Source organism: Vanellus vanellus, assembly GCF_965231255.1.
Source record: "Vanellus vanellus genome assembly, chromosome: 23".
NCBI lineage: Eukaryota > Metazoa > Chordata > Aves > Charadriiformes > Charadriidae > Vanellus > Vanellus vanellus.
In genome coordinates this window covers 2,904,034-2,921,820 of record NC_138928.1, presented here as the reverse complement: position 1 = coordinate 2,921,820, position 17,787 = coordinate 2,904,034, and the positions used below count along the sequence as shown (strand labels likewise).

At 49.6% G+C, this 17,787-nt stretch overlaps 1 protein-coding gene across 1 annotated transcript in view; it reads left to right on the top strand.

Annotated features, from left to right (window-relative positions):
- The window catches only part of ANKS1A (ankyrin repeat and sterile alpha motif domain containing 1A), a 106,726-nt gene that overhangs the window by 44,027 nt on the left and 44,912 nt on the right, over positions 1-17,787 (top strand). The window contains exons 10-11 of the mRNA XM_082494592.1: positions 3,543-3,660; positions 10,578-11,149. Of these exons, the coding sequence (XP_082350718.1) occupies positions 3,543-3,660; positions 10,578-11,149 (690 nt within the window). The remainder of the gene's footprint in view (positions 1-3,542; positions 3,661-10,577; positions 11,150-17,787) is intronic.

Sequence of the window (17,787 nt, the reverse complement as noted above, 5' to 3'; positions counted from 1 at the left end):
GCGGAGTGTGCGCTGCCTCCAGCTGGTGGAACAGACTCCGGGTCACCAGATGCTTGGCTTCGAATGTGGTGATCTGCTGAAGTTCCTATAGGGCATAAATGCGATCTGTTTTCTGAAGTGTGTCAAATCTCCACGAGACATGAGTAAACATTATTTGCTTTAATGGAACTGACTTTTTATAGAGACGGTAAAGCTCTAAACAGTGCATGAACAGTAAAATTGAATGTGAAACGGTGGACTGACCTCTCTGCTGCTCTTAAAACGGTTTTGCAGCGTGTGATAACCAGTCCCGTGGCCAGCTCTGGGCAGAGGAGAGCTGGGTAGAAGGTCACGGCATAATTGGAAAGCAGAACTTGTTCATGACGATAAACACGAGGGAGGGAAACGTGCATTGACTGCTCCTGCTGAGTTACCTTGCCATATTTAATTATAAAACACCTGCTGTGTTGTCCTGCCATTAAGGGCTTTGGAAGCACGATCCATTAAAGGAAATCTCGCTGGCAAATAGACTTGTACACAAAGTGACTCGCTGGGGAGATCTTGATTTGCAACTAATTCCATGGATATAACGTACAGGCAGTGAGTGTCGCTGCCTGGAAATGACCTTCGAGATGTGCCGATGAGGCAGGTTTGGGTCTGATTCTTTTTCGTTGCTTGCTGCTGCTGGGGTGCTGTGCTTTTCTGACTCTTGCCCGTTCGTTATCGTCTCAGTACATGTTCTCTCTGGGTTGGGCAGGCATGAACAGGAACACGCTTGGGGAATGCTGTAAACGTCTCGTTGCAGCGTCCTGATCTGCTGTCCTCCAGATTTGCTCCCCCGTTAGGGCCAGGACAGTTAGTCATTGAATATTCTGGGGTCGGGCCAAACTCGAGTTTCGAAAGTAGTCTTTTTATTCCATCGCCAAGATGAGGCTATCTGTCAAAGCAGATGTGCATAAACAAGAAACAATTTTAACTTTCATCATGGAAAAACATGAGTACAAACAGGCAAAAGAGCTGATTGTTTGGAGGTGCTTGAGTGCCGCCTTTCCCTATCTGCAGAAACCTTCTGGGTTTGCAGCTGAATAAGAGTCTGCGTTGTCAAATTAAACTTCAGTTGCATTTGTTTACTACTCATCTCCGCAAGGGAAGTGCAGACAAAAGAGGAGGCGCCATGGTTGTTCCAGCAGTTTGGTCTGCAGTTCTGGTGGGGGAGGAGAGAGAAACGAGATGAGTTACCCTTTAAAAAGTCTTTCAAAGTCCACTGCTGTAGATTAAGTACGCTCGGAAGAGCGTGCTCGTTATTAATGTCATCTTATTTTTGGGCTTTGCTAATAGTGAATCTTTATATACGCTACCCAACATGTATAAATAAATGAAAGATGCATGAGAAAAAAGTTTTATTTCATGATTTTGTTACTCCTGGTTGCAGAGCCTACAGAGCCAGCATGGTTCTCCGGCAAACAATGGTCTTCATTTTGAGGGAATTTCAACCCGAGACTCTCTTTAAAGCTCGGAAGGGTGAGAGATGGAGAAAATAAAGCGTAGCCAGGCCTATAAACGCCCGCACGGAAGTTTACAGAGCAAAAGCTGGGAATTGTGTGCTGCTAGGGAGCTACTGCTTTCACACGCGGTCGGTGCAGTCGAAAGAGGACAGCACCGTAACCGTCGTCTGCGGGAGGCGTAGGGGGCACTAATGCCTGGCCTGAGGTCCAGCCTACAACTGCTATGACAGGCTGCTGCTGTGCAGTATTTTTCCAAGATCTCTGGCGAGAGACCGTTACCTACTGTTACGGTCTGATGTTTTTGTGCCACCATCTGGTCAGAAGTTGGTTTTTGTTTTGTGTTTTTGTTTTTTTTTTTTCCTTAATTTGCTCATTATGAGCTCCTTCACCTGAAAAGGAGCAGGGCTGCCTGACAGCTCATGCTCGAAGCAGGCAGAATAAATACTTTCTTTGCTGGACATGACCCGTTTCCTCCCATTGAGAAAGTTGATTTAAAAGCCAGCTGGGCTCATGCAGCGCCAGCACGGGGATGAAGGACTCCTGTCTGTGCTGCTGACTCCTGTGTGTCTTTCCAAGGCTCCTCCGAGCTTCCAGGGGTCCTGGCTAGATTGCTGTCGGGTAGGTAATTTTTAGCGGGGTCCGTCGTGAGGGGTAATGGTTTGAAACTAAAAGAGGGCAGATTTAGACAGAAGGAAGACATTTTTCACAATGAGGGTGGTGAAACACTGGCCCAGGTTGCCCTGAGAGGTGGGAGATGCCTCATCCCTGGAGACATTTCAGGTCAGGTTGGACGGGGCTCTGAGCAACCTGATGGAGTTGGAGATGTCCCTGCTCACGGCAGGGGGATTGGACTGGATGGCCTTTAAAGGTCCCTGCCAACCTAAACCATTCTATGAGTCTATGAGGTACCTGTTTGCCCTTGAAGCAACTCTGATGCTTTTACTTTGGGGAAGAAATTGGAGGTGGTGCTCAGCCTGCTGTCTAGACAGTGGCAGTTCCAGGAGTCTGTGAGCGGGACGGGAGCCCTCCTTGGGGGGATGTTTTGTTCAGACCTGTCCTCCCCTGCCTTGGCAGCAGGGAGGGATCGCTTGCCTTCTGGCTTGGGTTTGACGCCACCGCGGTTGGCTGTAGGCACACGTGGCTCCTGGGCCAGGGCAGCATCAGCCTGCCAGCATCTGGCCAGGAGATGGTGCTGGAAGGCAGCTGACCACGCAGGCAGGGTGCCTTGAAGCCCAGTTTAGCCCCATTATCACTGGGATGGCACTGGTGTCTGTCTAAGGATGTTGAATCTTTGTCCTCCTTGGCGGTGAGGTAGACCAACGTGTGCGAATCTGCGGCAGGACTCGTTTGGATACTGCTTCAAGACCGCGTTCCTGCACACGGATGGTGGCTTTCCAGAGCAGCTTGCTGGAGGGTCTGCCAATGCTACAAACAAGCTCAAATCAGCGGCTTTTGGGGATTTAAATGAGCTCAATCGCTGCTGCACATCCTGAGGTTAAACTGAGTTTATACAGTGTTGCCTGAGGGCTCTTTAGCCCTAAATCTGCGGTGCGTCCCGAGGTTAGAAATGCTGCGTCTGAGACCTCCGAGAAGGTGGCAGAGATTTGGGCTTTTCTTTTTTTGTTTTGTTTTTTTAAGCCATGTCCTAATAGGGCCAGCAACTAAGTAGTGAATGACGGTGCAAATTCCAATAGCAACAGTAAGTCTGAGTTGGGTCGAACAGGAATAACGGTCTCAGCTCTTTTTCCCCCCTCCAGGCTGTCTGCAGACCTGGCGCAGCGAATCAGTTGGTCGGTGCTAGAAAACTGTCAGCAACCTCAAATACTAGAAAATAAAGGGGGTTTGGGTTGGGTTTTTTTTGTTTTTTTTTTTTTTGAGGGGAGGGGAAAAAAAGGAGGGGGGGCGGGGGGATTATTACATTTTGGATCACACTCCGCAGCGAAGGTGTCGCCTCTGCCAATTCCTTGCTTAAACCGTGGCATAAAGAGGCCTTGTGCTTCATTGCCGGGATAAATAGCATTGCTTTGTGGAATGCTACATTATGCTGTTTTTCATTAGGCCTCTGCTGCACGAGGAAGGAGCAAGGGAAGTGGCGCTGAGGAAGAGGAACACCCTTACGAGCTGTTGCTTACGGCAGAAACGAAGAAGCCGGTCGCGGTGGATAGGAAAACAAAAGGTGAGTGACCATCCAAAAAGCAGAGCTGTTTGCTTAGATGCATTCAAGGGAAATATAGAGGGCAGAGAGTAACGGGAACAATTAAACTCTTTGTTGGGTGGGGCGGCTGGGGTCGGGATTGCAATTGTGTTGTTTTCCTGGTAATCTTCATTTTTTATAAAGGAGAGATCTAAATGTTCCTGTACAAAATGTACACAGAGGAAGGGCAGCTCTGCTATTTTGACAACTGTTAACTTAAATAAGCAAATCTTGTGCACAGTCAAGTAAATGCAGGGGGTTTGGAGGCTGTGCCGTGTTGTTACAAGTGAGAGGCACCAATGCAAGCATTTAGATGAGCCGTAGTCTCCATCCAGCTGAATTTAAAGACCTGCTGGCGTTGCACGTTTATATCAGCAGATGATTTGCCCTGCTATCCCGGTCTTAAAATCAACATCCCGCTGTGTATTAAAGCTAATTCGAGTTGTAAACTAACAAAGGAGGAAAACAAACATGTGTAGAGCAAGCCCCTTTCTAGAACTGACTGCAAATCCGCTGTATAGCCAGGTTAAGTATCGAACTCAGCCCTCTTCTCCCAGAGGGACCCCTGTGCTTTACAAAGGGTCTGGGAACACCTTGTCTCTTGTGTTTGGCTGTCGCTGGGCTTTTTGGCTTTCCTTCAACAACAACTACAAAAGATATGTTTAGAGGAAGAATATCTCTTGCTTTATTCAAAAGTCCCGAGCAGGAATTTAGAAGGACTTAGTTTGGACTCTAAACCTGGAAACCATCTCGCTTTGAGGATGAATGGAGGGTAACGTGCGCTCGAGGTGACGCCTCACTGAGCGCCCTGTAAGACCTGCAGCTTTTTTCCTTCCTTCTTGCAGCGTGATAGCTTTCATTCCTCGAGTCCTGCGGCGCTCCTAGCTTCTATAGGGGTGGCACAAGAGGTCGTTGGTTTCCCACCACCATTTGCCAAAGCCACTTGCTGCCGGCGGCAAAGTTAGGATGCTTTTCAGGTTGGTGCTTTGCAGTCTTGGCCAGGAATAGTCCTTGGGCGACGGCCATACAACCAGAAGCTTTCAGGCTCCCTTTTCAGTATGCGGCTATTGCTGGTTATTCAAGTGCGAGCTATTCCTGACGGCTTTGTTCCTTCCTCTGGCTACCGTGCCTAGGCTTGATTGATAGTGAAGGTGTGTCAAAATTATGTGTCAGATTAAAATAAAATCTCAAAGTAATGCATCTGCTTGTTCTTGATGCAAATCTCTTCCCCTGAAGACATCAGTACTGCAGGTCCTCTAAGCCCCACTTCACGGAGAGGTTGCAGGAAGCATCTTTAGCCCATTAAGGATCCAGAGCAGAGTCCTGTCTTTTACCGTACAGCTAGAAAGAGAATAGCTGTGACTTCAGGGTTTGTAGTCTATGGGAAGTGTCACTGTGTTTGTAACAAACCTAGAGCCCCTTCTACTGTTAAAGTGGGAGAAATCCAGGGATGCAGTTGAGTTTTCTCATCTTCCAGGACTTGTCTGCCCTTCTAAATGCAGTTAGCACTGTGACTGATGCGGTGGAGACTTCGATCCGGTGGAGGTGAAGAGCTGCTCCCAGGGGGAAGAGGCACAGCCGATGTATTTCTCAACTCTCGCATTCCTTATGCTTCCCAGGGCCATCTCCCATTGTGCTTCGTGGGGGACCTGCAGAAAGGGACACGATTGTTTGTCCCCCTTTCTCCAGAGGGCACCAGCTGATTTCCAAAACGCCTCGGAGTGCTCCCTGTGGCACGCCGCGTCCCCAGCTGGCAGCTCTCCCTACACTGCAGGAGCAGCTGAGCTTTGACAGGGCCTTTCGCCCACCGCTGGTCCTCTCGGGGACTTGAGGCTTCTCAGCCCCAGTAGGAAACGAGGTACTGACTGTTCTTCTCTTTTGTAGTGCTCATCCTCCCCTTCTGTCACGACATTACGGGTTGCTTCTTTCTGCACGTGTTTCATAGCTGCTCTGGAAGGGTGGATAGGCTTTGGAATCTGCTTTATTACACTGGGAAAGAAAGGAAATGTTTCCGTCTATTCGCAGAAGTCAGATGCCAGAAGGGCATGTGGAAGCAGACGTAGCTAAGTATGAAATGCGAGGTATATCCTGATGGCAGGGAGGAGAAGATGTGTTTAGGGAGCAGCAGAGTCGTTTTGGCAAAACAAGGGCTGAGTGATGGACTGAAGCCTTAATTGGGGTGTTGGAGACTTTTCCCACCTCTGGATCAGAGGGGTCCTGGAGCATCAAAGGCAGCAGCTCAGTCCCAAGATGAGGAGCAGGCTGGAGCACGGCTTTGAATTGCGTCTTGGCCCTCGATCTGAGAGGCTGGGCTTCTAGATGTTGCTTGATGAGTTCTGGAGGAGCCTTTGGTCAGAAGAGAAGGACTCTGATTCTCGCGGGCTATTGAGAAGGGCTTTTCAGGGCAGCTGAAAGGCTGAATTTCAGGCACGCTGGTTTTAATGGTGCCTTTCATATGTGATAGCTGCTTTTGTTCCTCTTGCTGCAAGTTGTCTTGTATCCAGTGACTAGATGAATGCGGTATTATCCGCCTGGCTTTGGTTGCCTTTTGTGTATGTTACAGCAGTTTGCTGTCACATGCTGGAGCACTAGGAAAAGTTGGCCTAATGTTTCGTGCAGAGTATCAGATGTGATTTGAGCCAAATGCTTTCCCATCCCCTTTGGTAAGGAAACGACGTGCAATCGCATGCATGAAGTCAGGGCATTCAGACCTTCTGACGGGACTTGTAAATAGGCCAAGAGTGGCGAACTGACCGGGAGGAGACTGTACAACTCCCGCTGCTTTCGGAGAGATCTGATGGAGGATGAATACGGAAAATCCTTCTGAGTGTTGAAGTCTGTCTTGCTTCTCAGGAGAGTCATCCACAAGTGCTGTCGGTAGTAACCAGCTGCAGGTAGGACTGACTTGGTTCTTTCTGACGGTTTTTAAAAACTCATGTTTGTTGAGGTTCTGCCATGCTGCTTCCATAGGAAGCCCAGCTTGAAGTCCCTACTTTTGCCCCTCCTCCTGCTAGAGCTGTTCTTTGTGGTTGTACTGCCTCAACCAGGTGTATGGCTGTGCTCGACATCAGATATCTGACCCAACAATAACAGACAAAACATGCTGGCGAGAGATTTAAAGAAAATATCTTTGCACAGAGCCAGAGTATGGCTACAGAAGCAGTGGGATGGGTATCGCTATAGGGAAGCTCTGGGGACATGTGGGTATTGCAAAGAAAGGTTGGAATGGACAGAAACCTCTTGGTTTGCTGTGGGATGGATGGTGGTGTAGAACCACAGCCTGCGTACCCTCCCTTGGCTTTCTCATGGCTGGAGAACAGACCCTTTTCCCGTGTCTCAGGTCCAAGTCTGCGTTTCTGCTGTCATGATGTATTTAGAAGCTTCTGTCCAGAGTCATATTAGCGATCTCTCTAAGCAACTAGGGCAGTGTTTTATTACCCTTTCTTAAAATGGGAATAGGAGAGGGAGTACAAATGAGCACAGCTTCAGGTGGCTTTTTGCGGATAAACTCTGCCTAAAATGACTGAGCTCGATGAGACATACAGGAGCGTACTGTACACGTCTGGGTTTCACGTGCAGTACCTCCCTGTGGAAATGAGCCTTTGTTTTACTTTTAGTGCAGTTGAAGGTTATGTTTGTACCTCTCAAGTAGCACCCTAAAGGCCAGCTTCCCTCTCTTCTCTGGCCTTCTATGCCACAGGAGGTGGATTTGCGTGCTCCTCACTTGACAAATTCTGGCGCGGTGTGGCATGGGGAGCCTTTTCCATATGAAAGCTAGAGGTTAGCATGTGCCCTCGCGAGTTGTAAGGTTGGGGAGCTTGAGCAAAAAGCAGCTGCAATAACAGCTTCATTCTCCTCATCCAGGGGCACGAAACAAATCCTGCTGATGATATATAGGGAAAGAAATCTGATCGAGGCAGGGCGGTTGCAGCTTAGTGCTCTGAGTTTAGGGAAGTGCTTCGTATCTGGAATCATCAGGCTGCTGGCAGGGAAGCTCTGGATCGAATCCTCCCTGGGAAGCAGACAGCCTGTACCCAGAAAGGGGTTCCTGTTCCCATTTGGTGTTGGAAGTTCCTCCTGTCGGTGCAACCTGCGGCAGGCATTGGCTGAAGAAGTCAGGACCAGACAGATGTCTGTGCTTGGGTGTAAAATGAGGTAAGGGAGTTGGACAGAAGTCTCTGTTAAGGACAACTCCCTTTCTGAGTTAAATGGTGTAACTGGAGGAGGATGCTTTTAACTCCTTGAAGTGCAGCAGATGGATAGAACTGAGGTCTCTCTGCTTTTCTAGCATGTAAACATTATTTTCCCCTTCTCCAAATTCACTGCACCCTTGAAAAAATGAGTACTGCTCATCTTTTTGCCATGAGAAAAGTGATAAGCACATCACCTGAATCACGTCAGTAACCCATCCCAAAAAGGTACACCTTCCCGAGGTGGCCAGTGGTTGTCCTGGCCTCTCTGCTAGCCATCCTGGGGCACCTTTGGTCGAAACCCCAGAAGGATTCCTTGAAACCCCAAGATCCCCTGGGGAACCCTCTGTGTTCCTGCCACACGCACCTCGGTGGTAAGGAGGAGTGAGATTGCTTTTCCATGCTCGTGTTAGTTCTTCTGTTGGCAGCTTTCAGTACAGACTGAAATCTCTGAAATGTCTCCTTCAAGATGTTCCTCACATCTTCTGAGCAAGTGCCGTTGTCCTTGCTTCACCCCTTCCTCCCCTGGCAGCTGCCTTGTGTTTCGAGGTCCTCCTTCATCGGCTGGAGGATGAATGGGTGGCTGTGATTTCTGTTCAACAGGAGCCCTTTTGTGAGTCTCTGGAGCTGGATTTGGAGCACTTTGTTCTGGCTGGACCCAAGTGTTCCAGCACATGGCACAAACTTTCACCAGCCGCCTCTCTGCCTTCAGCAGAAATGTCAGTAAAGATTAAGCTGGGGCATGGAAGAAATTATTTCCAAAGAAGGAAAGAGGTTAAGAATAAAGGCTGTTGGTTTTGCGAAAGTTTTTTTCCCTCCCCACCAGGTTAATGTGACTGTCCCTCTTACCGGGTCGGTAGCTTTCTCTGATTAATACCAGTCTGTCCTATGAATGCAGCACGTCTGATCTCTTCTAAGTTTTCTCTCTGGCGTTACAACTGCATAACTGTAGGCAAGGTAACTGAACATAGTCTGGTCCTGAGATCTTCTGATCGGGTGCTGCAGTTGGCACTCCCCAACCAGCCTCAGGAATGATGCTGGAGACGCCACCTGCCCGCAGGGGATGTGCCTCCCTCTTGGCAACTTCGCTGCAGAGCTTTTGCTTTATGTGCCCGTACAAGATAATCAACAACTACTTCACTGTCCTGGAATCTTTTAACTCATAGGATCCAGAATGAAATAAGCCCTTGCATCACTTGATCCCGGCGAGAAGCGAGGTCCGCCGGCGCGCTGCCCTGGCTGTTAACCTCCGTTCAGGCTTTTGCTGTTCCTGACTCAGCTGCCAACTGAGCAAACCGCTTTTAGCGTTTTTGTGGAGTAAACAAATGCCTGCGAGAGGGACTAGCTACGCTCATCCAACGCAGGGCTCGAGAGACCCCAGATCTGAAGCGGCTTGCAAAGAAAAATGACTAATTCAGTCCTTTCCTGCCTCATTTCTGCTGGAGGACAGAGCACGAAACCAGATGGGTGTCAGTGTTTGAAAATGCCCTGGTCAAGCCTAGTGCAGGAAAGGATGCTCGGGGGGAAGGCGTTGATCTCGCTGTTGTTGCTAAAAGGCTGCTTTTAGTTAAAGATAAGTAAAACTCATTAGTGTATTTTGCCTCGCTGAAACGAGGATTCCTTTGCCTTGGCTGTCGGGAGCTGCTCTCTTGCAGAGCAAGCAATTTCCTCTTCACATCCAAACATCCTCCCCGCATCTCAGAGCCACCTTATCGGGGTGCTTTGCTTTATTGTGCCTTTGCAGCATTGGTTTTCGGTCCTCGGACTGAAGAGTGTTTCATCAAGGCTAAATGGTTAAAGCTTGCAAGCAATTACGGGCAGGTTTAGGAATCCTTGGTAAGCAAAAGTTATACTTGTTGGCTTTACAAAGTTTTTCTTTTACAGTTCAAATGCACATGTGTAACATGACCAAGGTGAGTCCCCCGTATGTCTGCACACGCTTGGCAATTGGGATCGGTCAATTATTCATGATTTATACAGGGCCCTGGTACCTGATATTAAAGTCATAGCGTCGTATTTCTGGGACAGCCGGTGCTCCCCACGGCTCGCTGCCTTCGTACATCAGACCCTTCTGTGTTCAGCGGTCCGCTCGCAAGAGAGAGACTTTTTGATCAAGTTTTTTATTGCATAAACTGTTTATTTCTCTCCCCTGAGTAAGGAGGAGAGGTTAAACTCGGAAACCACTGGGGAGGAAAGCAGTGTGTGGTTTGTTTTTTCTTTTTTTTTTTTTTTTTTTTTTAGGGGGGAGCGGATTTTGGAACTCGCAGGTTGATTACAGTCCAGAAGTTTTCCCACCCTGCAGCTCGTGCCAAGAGCAGGGAGCGCTGCTCTAAATAACACTTTGGCCTTTATGGAAATGTATCAGATGTTCCAGGAGCCTCCGTCTCTCCTTCTCCTACCTCACTTGCTCTCTCTGCAGGATATAGTTAGCACTTCTCTTAGCCTTATATAGCAAGGCCTGATAGTTAGTGTTAACAGGAATAAAACAACAAGGAGAGCTGCCAGATTGCATAAATCAGGCCAGTGTTTGGAATTTCATAAATGCCATGACTTCGGGTACAAGTTGAGCATGCGGAACAATACTGAACTGTTCTCTCTTTATCTCTCCCTCCCTCGCTGAGGGAGGGCAGGGGGAGAGCTGGAATTTTGCTGCTTCTTCCATGTTTTTAATTCCCCCCCCCCCCCCCCTTTGTTTTCATCCCCTTGAAGACCACAGGAGGAGCAGTGGTGGCCGCAGCCAGGACTCTGCCGACGGCCAGGACATCCAGGTTCCAGAGCAGTTTTCAGGGTTGCTTCACGGCTCTTCCCCGATCTGCGAGATAAGCGAGGACCCTTTCAGGCTCGTTTCCTCTGCGGAGAAAGGAGGCACGGAAGCTGCAAGCCACCCACCTGCTATGCAGCTGGAGGATGCTGAGTTACCTGCCTCTGGATCAGTACGGACCAGCTCTCCGGACCAAAACCAGAAAGTGGTCTACGCAACCGTCCAGCACACGCACGTCAACCGGGCGGATCCTGAAACTGTAGTCACGCCCCACGTGCTACAGCACCCCGGCGGTGCTGAGGAAGAGGGGGACAGAGCTGTGGGCAGAGCCCACCCGGGGAGCAAGCCCAAAGCCGAGCTTAAACTCAGCCGCAGCTTGTCCAAATCGGACTCGGATCTTCTGACCTGCTCTCCGACGGAGGACGATGCCATGGGGAGCCGGAGCGAATCGCTCTCGAACTGCAGCACTGGGAAGAAGAGGCTGGAGAAGTCCCCGTCCTTTGCTTCCGAGTGGGATGAGGTAAGACTGACCTTGCTTAAGAGCTTCTGTGCCAGGCATGAATGTGTACAGCATGAGCTCCTCTCTACCGCACTCACCTTCGGAGGGGGTCCTGGGTGGTTCTCACTACTTTTACTAACTCTCACACGAACACAAATGCTCACTTGTAAGTCTCTTAAGGCGTTAAATGCCAAAAGACAGGGTTAATTGGAGCGGGGGAGAAGCAGAATTGCAAGAAGTGAGGGGCTTTTCGAAGTTTTTTAAGTTGCTCAGGTACAGGGCTTGATTTCTTTTAGGCAAGCCGGATAAGTTTTTACATCCCCAAAACGAGGGAGAGTTTGATAACAGTGCTCCTCGCAAATCTTTATGTTGACCTCCTCTTTCCAAATCTTCCCCTGTGGACTCTCCCAGCATCCAGAGGAGATGTTTTGTTTGTGAGTCCCTGCTGCTGGGGGGGGCGGGGGGGGGAGGTAAGCAGTGTCCTGGGTCCGTGGGGATGGAAGGAAAAGAGTAATTAGGCTGTGTTTTGTGTATTTAATAGCTCCCGCTTTCCTCTTCACATATTTATTGCAGAGGCTTGTTAGAAGTCGCTTTATTATAGTAGAGGAGGCCCAGGGATAGTTAAATATTTCATGCTCAGAAAGTTGGCCCTAGTGAACCACTCAGGCGAGATTAAGTGTCCCTCTGAAATTCAGCACCGCAGCATTACTGAAACATTCTTTGGAGATGATTCTCTGCTGGTAGAGCAGCAGCGCTGCGGAAGAGATAAGCTCAGATGAACCACTCTTTGTACACTGAAAGGAAATAAAACCCCTGGCGTGGTGCTGGGGGTGCGGAGCTGTGTGTGCCGGGCGTGTAAACTCCCAGGACGGCTGTGCCCCTGCTCGCCTGTCCTCCGCGCACTGACTGATGCTCAGCTGCCTCTCTCATCCCGACTCGGGGCTAAAATCATCTCTTGTGGGAGAGGGAGGTATTCAAAGATGCTAAAAGCAAAGTGGGAGTCCCTCCTCGGTACGAGCCCATCCTTCAGTTCGTACTCTCACTCCCGGCAGCGTTTCAGAGTTGCCAAATCCATCTGTTTTCCTCTGTAGCTGTTTTGGTCGTAGAGGCTTTGCTGTTAATTACCTGGGTCAGTCGTACCATGATTGTTAGTGAAAGATTCTGCAGCAGAAGGCTTATTTGAAAGGACTGGATCACTTTCACTGTGCTTTATATGCCCAACCGAACTGTTTACAGCAAACATTAAAAAGGGAAGAAGCCTTTGGCTTTACAGTGCTGCACGACTTTACTGGTAGCAGAGGTCAAGCGTTGTGTGCCTGTGCTTCCTCTGCTCCGAGGAATGAACCCGCAGATCTGCTTCCCTGCTTCAAACAAAAGCATCGTTTCCACCCAGTGTCAGCCTAACAAGCCACAAGAGGAAAATCTGCTTTTCCTTCCCTTTATGTTTAGGTGAGGAAATCGGAGAAAGAATGTGAAAAATTCACCTCTGTCTCCGATGGGGCAGGTCTAACTTAAAAAAATCAATTGTGCTATCAAAACCTGATGGCTTTATTTGTCTTCCTGGTTTCTGATGTAATTTAAACATGTTGTGGAATTGCTTTAGCCTGGTAGTAGCATCCTGTGGCTAGAGCACTGATTTGCCTTGGGGTCTCATGGCTGTCACGGAGCAGCTTGAATGATCCTGGACAAAAGTTTCTCCTTTCTGCCTCAGTTTCCCCATCTGCGAGATGGCGGTAGCCTCTTTTTGCAGAATGTTTTTGTTCCCACTGAAAAACACTATGTAAATGTAAATATTCTCATAAGAAGAGGGACAAGCCAGCAGCTGGTGATTCACCGCCTTTAGCTTGATCTGCTCTTTAATTTCCAAAGACTGTACAGAGGCACGTGGGGTCTCATTCTGACTCCTGATGCAGCGGTTGCACTCTTTGATGCTGTCGGCAGGAGGGGCACAGTTCACGGGGCACAGCGGTTTTCTATAGAAGCGGCATAAAATGGAGCTGCTGATAGTAGTTTACATGGTCAGGGAAGTTCTTGCTATCAAATATCCTAAAGCAGACTCCTGTGACGGGTGAGAAATGGCAAAGATGCCCCTGGGGGGAAGGTTTGGGGTTTTTTGCAGCGATGTGCAGAAAGGGGCTGATCTGGCTGGTCATAATGGCAACAATGAGATTTAAACAAAAATGTAGTGCTGTTGTTGGAGGTTTAATTAGTTCCCTGAATGGGATAATGCAGCTGCTCTGAATTAGATGCAACTTGCAGCCTTTGAATTTACCAGGCTAATATAAATCCGCATTGAGCCGCCCTTGTTAGCAGTGATTTGGCTCTTCCTCTGCCTTGAGGGGAAACAATGGCAGATTTAGATGCATTATTCTGTTAATTTTAATAGCCTTCATGCAGGCAACTGAGGAGGAAAGTGATCCATGGGCAGCTCTATGCGACACGCGGCTGTAGCAGCCGAGGAGAGGGTTTTGCCCACTGGCCTGGCCAGTGCGTGCGTTCGCCGGAGACCTGTTTGTGTCCGTGGACAGATGGGATCCGTGGCAGAGGCTGAGCCAGCATCGCTCTGGGCCATGGGTGACTGTGCTCAGCTGGTCTCGCTGACTGGGGACAGCAGGAAAATGTGCCGCTTGGAAGCGAAGGGTGATGTCCCTTCTCCAGCCGAGCGCTGCCGATGCCCTTTGTTGGAAGTGGAAGGTGGCGCCGCCTTTGCCAAAAGAGTGGGATGGGGAAGGAGTGATTCACTTGGCACAGCTCGTCCCTGTTCCCAGTTGCAGCTCCCCTGCTCCGAGGACCTGCCCCAAACAACAGATGCCGACAGCGCTGCTTTGTGCTCCGTGGTGCTAAAGGATGTTCAGCGCCGCGTCCCGGCTGCATCCCGACCCACCAGCACCTTCACGGGAGTGGGAATGCACATGTAGCGTCCCCCTCCAGAGGATAGAGACCGTTTGCAAGCAAAGCCGGAGGAATTACTAAAGCAAACGGCGGTGTATTGCCCAGGGAGAGGGGTGAGGACCGAAAAGGCTCGATCCTCCGTCCGAGTGGGAAGCGAGCTGGGGGCGAGGAGGCAGGTGAGGGGATAGAGCTCCTAATCAGCATAAGTATTTGAATCCTCCCAAACTTGGCTGAGGGCGAGTGATAAATTTGTTTTTCGTAATTGGCTCATAAATATTTAGCAGTCAGGAGATGCGCGGGCAGCAGTCACAGCTCACTGTGAATTTTGTATAGGAGAATAAACTGTGTTTGCACTCCTGGAGGAGGAGAAGGGGGTGGGGGGGGGGGAGGGTGTCTCGGTGCCCGGCTCGGCTGCCAGCCCCCCTTTCCGGGGCGGATCAACTCGCATCTGCTCTGCCTTCCTCCTCCGCAGAGCGGCTCCAGCCCTGCGCATCCGCCCGGGTTCACGCACGAGCCCTGCCGCCGGCGGGCGAACCTGCCCTCGTGCGGAATGGTACTGGGGTCCTGTGGGGTTCGCTCAGCAAACCCCCCCGCAGGGTGCCGTCCGGGAGGGGCTGAACTGGTTTCTCTCTTGATCATAAGCTATTCCGTCTCTCTCCGGATGAAAGGCAACATATACATATACGTAATATGAATAGTAAGCTGTTTTGCAGAGGTTACGGGGTATGCACCAATTTTGCTTTATTCCGAGCCCATGCTATCCCACCACTCTCGGGCAGGTCGAGTTCAGTGGTTCCTTCTCCCCCCGCCCCTGTTGCGTTTTTTTTCCAGGTCCTTTTCTCCATGTGATAGATCGGCGTGTCTGTGCTAAAGAAGAGAGCCTGACCAAGACGAAGTAAAACTTTATCACCATCGTTCACTGAGCTGCCACAGCTCTGCTGGGGAAGCAGCTTCTGACAGTGAGAGTAATTAGCGGGGATGTAATCTCCCGGGGAAAGCAGCGGAGGGACCATGGCTGGGCTGGAGGATGTTGTAAAATAGTCCTCTCAAAATTGCTCTGCCTTGAGAAGAAGTCGGGCTGTGACAAATGCTTTCTGTCCCTTAGATGCCGTCAGGTCGATAAAAGCCACGTACGGGTATTTGGAAGCCGTGTCCTGTGCAGCCTCGCTGCTCGCGGGACCAAGCGAGGTGACAAAGTGAAACCCCCTAAATGCAAACGGCAGATAAACGGGCTCTGTTTGTAGAGGAGGAAGAAGAGGGGAGGCGTTTGGCTTTGGCAGAATGCAGAGGTGTTGGGCGGTGTCTTGGCTTCGGGAATTTAGGTTTAGTGCCTTTGTAATCGGTTTCCGATGTGCTGCTGCTCCTGCAGTTATCTCCGATGGTTCATTTCTGCTTCGTACCTGCGCGGCCAGGACACCCCGCTCCAGGGGATCCCGCTGTGGTGGTTCTTGGTGCGTGAACGATCCCGGAGATGCCTCTGTGCAACCTGATGTCACCAGCCCGTATCTGCATCCAGGCCCTGAGCACGGCCGGCCGGAGCGGCGGCACGGTGCCGGTGGAGTTAGCTGCTCTGCTGGGTCGTAGGTGTCGGTAAGAAAAATGATCTGTGAAGCGTTCGGGGGCAGAGGAGGAGGCAGGCTGCTGAGAATTAGCCTCAGACCTGGCTCCTGACATCCCTTAATCCTCCGCTTCCAGCTGTCTGCTATCACGTAAGTGGCTCCGATGCTGAATTTGTAATGAACGCTGGGCTCAGAGGTTCCGGCATCAATTGCACAAAATGAGGTAGTTGCTTTGTGTTCTGTCTTCAGCTCTTTTAGGAAGAGATTAAACCTCCTTCAAAAGAAATGGAGGGAACTGAATAAAACATGCATTTTCCCTTAGCTTTTTTTAGAAAAAAGGAGATGCGCAGTCCACCACTTTGATGCAGGGTTTTTTTTTTCTCACCAAGTGAATTAGTTGAAGAATTAATTATAATTCTGTAGCTAATTATGGCACTGGACGGCTGTCATCTCCTATGAAAAATTGCAGTGGTGCTCCATGTTTTGCTGTCACCACAGAAGGAATTCTTTCCCATTTGCCATAACTATGGATGGGATGTTTTGCCCGTTGCTGACCCGTTTTGGGGTTCTTCGCATCACATAAGGATGGGTGCCGGGAGTAAACGGCACGTCTGTTGTGCCTCCCGTCACAGGTTTGGAAGAGCTGGGGAGCAACTTGTTAGGGGTTGGGGCTGCTATGGGGCGGCTTTAAATCCTGGAGCTCCATTAACCTTGTCAGGACTGCTTGGGTGCTTAAGTACCTAGTGGAATTAGTGCCTTAATTACACGCTTACAGCTGAGGATTAAGAACATTTGCATCGAAATGTGAAAACTTACAGGACAGCTCTTGATGCAAAACCTGCCGCTGCCTTTAAAGCGACACCCAGAAGTTGAAATTCAGAGCTGGCGTTGAAAGAAAATGCAAATATTTCCCTGGTTATTCAGGGGGAGAGCTGCTATTTTTGTGCCTGGTGGAACTGCATCTTGTAAAAGCTCAGTGGTATTTGTTCTGACAAGCTCACGCAGCTTACCTGCCGGGAACGGCTCCGTACGGCCCACGGCCCACGCCGTAGATCAAAATACTGCTGTAGATCAAAATACTGCTGTTTCAGGTGAGAAATGCAGTTGAGAAAACAATACGCTCCGGTTCTCCGCATTGATGCCGCCTGCAGCGTGCAGCCCGGCTCCACCCCGGGAGTTTGCACTTAAGCGGTCCAGGGACATCCCTGCCCTGTGGGGCACAGGGCTCCTGCCAGCCCGCCAGCAGCCCGCGCCTCCAAAAATGTTTAATTTCTCTGCTTTTGGTTCAGGTGTTTAAATCTTCATCCTTTGCTTGCTTGTTTTATAATTATTTTTTTTGTGTGTGTGTGTAGGGGAAAAGCAGGAATGCGGTCGGTATTTTTGCTCCGATTTCTGCTTTTCTAAGCATCGGGAATATAATCAACTTAATTATTGGGCTGATTATTCTATTATCTCCAGGTCCCAACGTTTCCTCTTGTTTTTCCTGTGCTAAGGTCAGGAATTCTTACATCATCCCTCGTGGCGAATCTCTTTTCCCTTTGCCCCCAGTGGTGAGATTTCCTCCACCCTAATTAACTTTTTTGAAGGGAAGGCTTTTGCGCTTCCACGATAGGGGTTTGCTTTGTTTTTTGCAGATGGCCAGCCTGCTAAAATTAAAAACCGCTACTGAACTAAGCCAATCCAACCCAAATTAAGACAATTCACCAGTTTTGTAGCTAAAATTGGTTGGTGTTCTGGTCTGAGAGGCAAAGGTAAATGCCGAGCGTGCTTCATTCCTGTATTTAGCAGCGAGGTTTAGAAATAACAAGAATTATATTTGGCGGCTCTTTGAATCGTATCAATTCATCTGGAGGTAGACAGGTACCCGGGGCAGCTCTCCCGACGGCAGGTTTGCGAAATACAGTGAGACGTAGCGGGTTATCGGCTCCCCCGTGCGTGGAAGAAGCCTTTCGCCCGCGCATCCGAGAGGATTTGTGAAAAATGCCCTCGATGCAGCGCTAAATGCACAATGACTGCTTTCTCCTCTTCTTTATAGGTCACCAATTACAGGCGGAACGTGGATCTAAATTAGCCTGGCTGCATCCAGCGCACTAGAATAATAAATACAACAGCTTCAGTTGTGCCGCCTGTTTCTGTTAACTTTTCAAGTGTATCAGCTCAGTATTTCTGAATCAAAAGCTTTTGGTTCTTCTATGTAAATTACTCGTG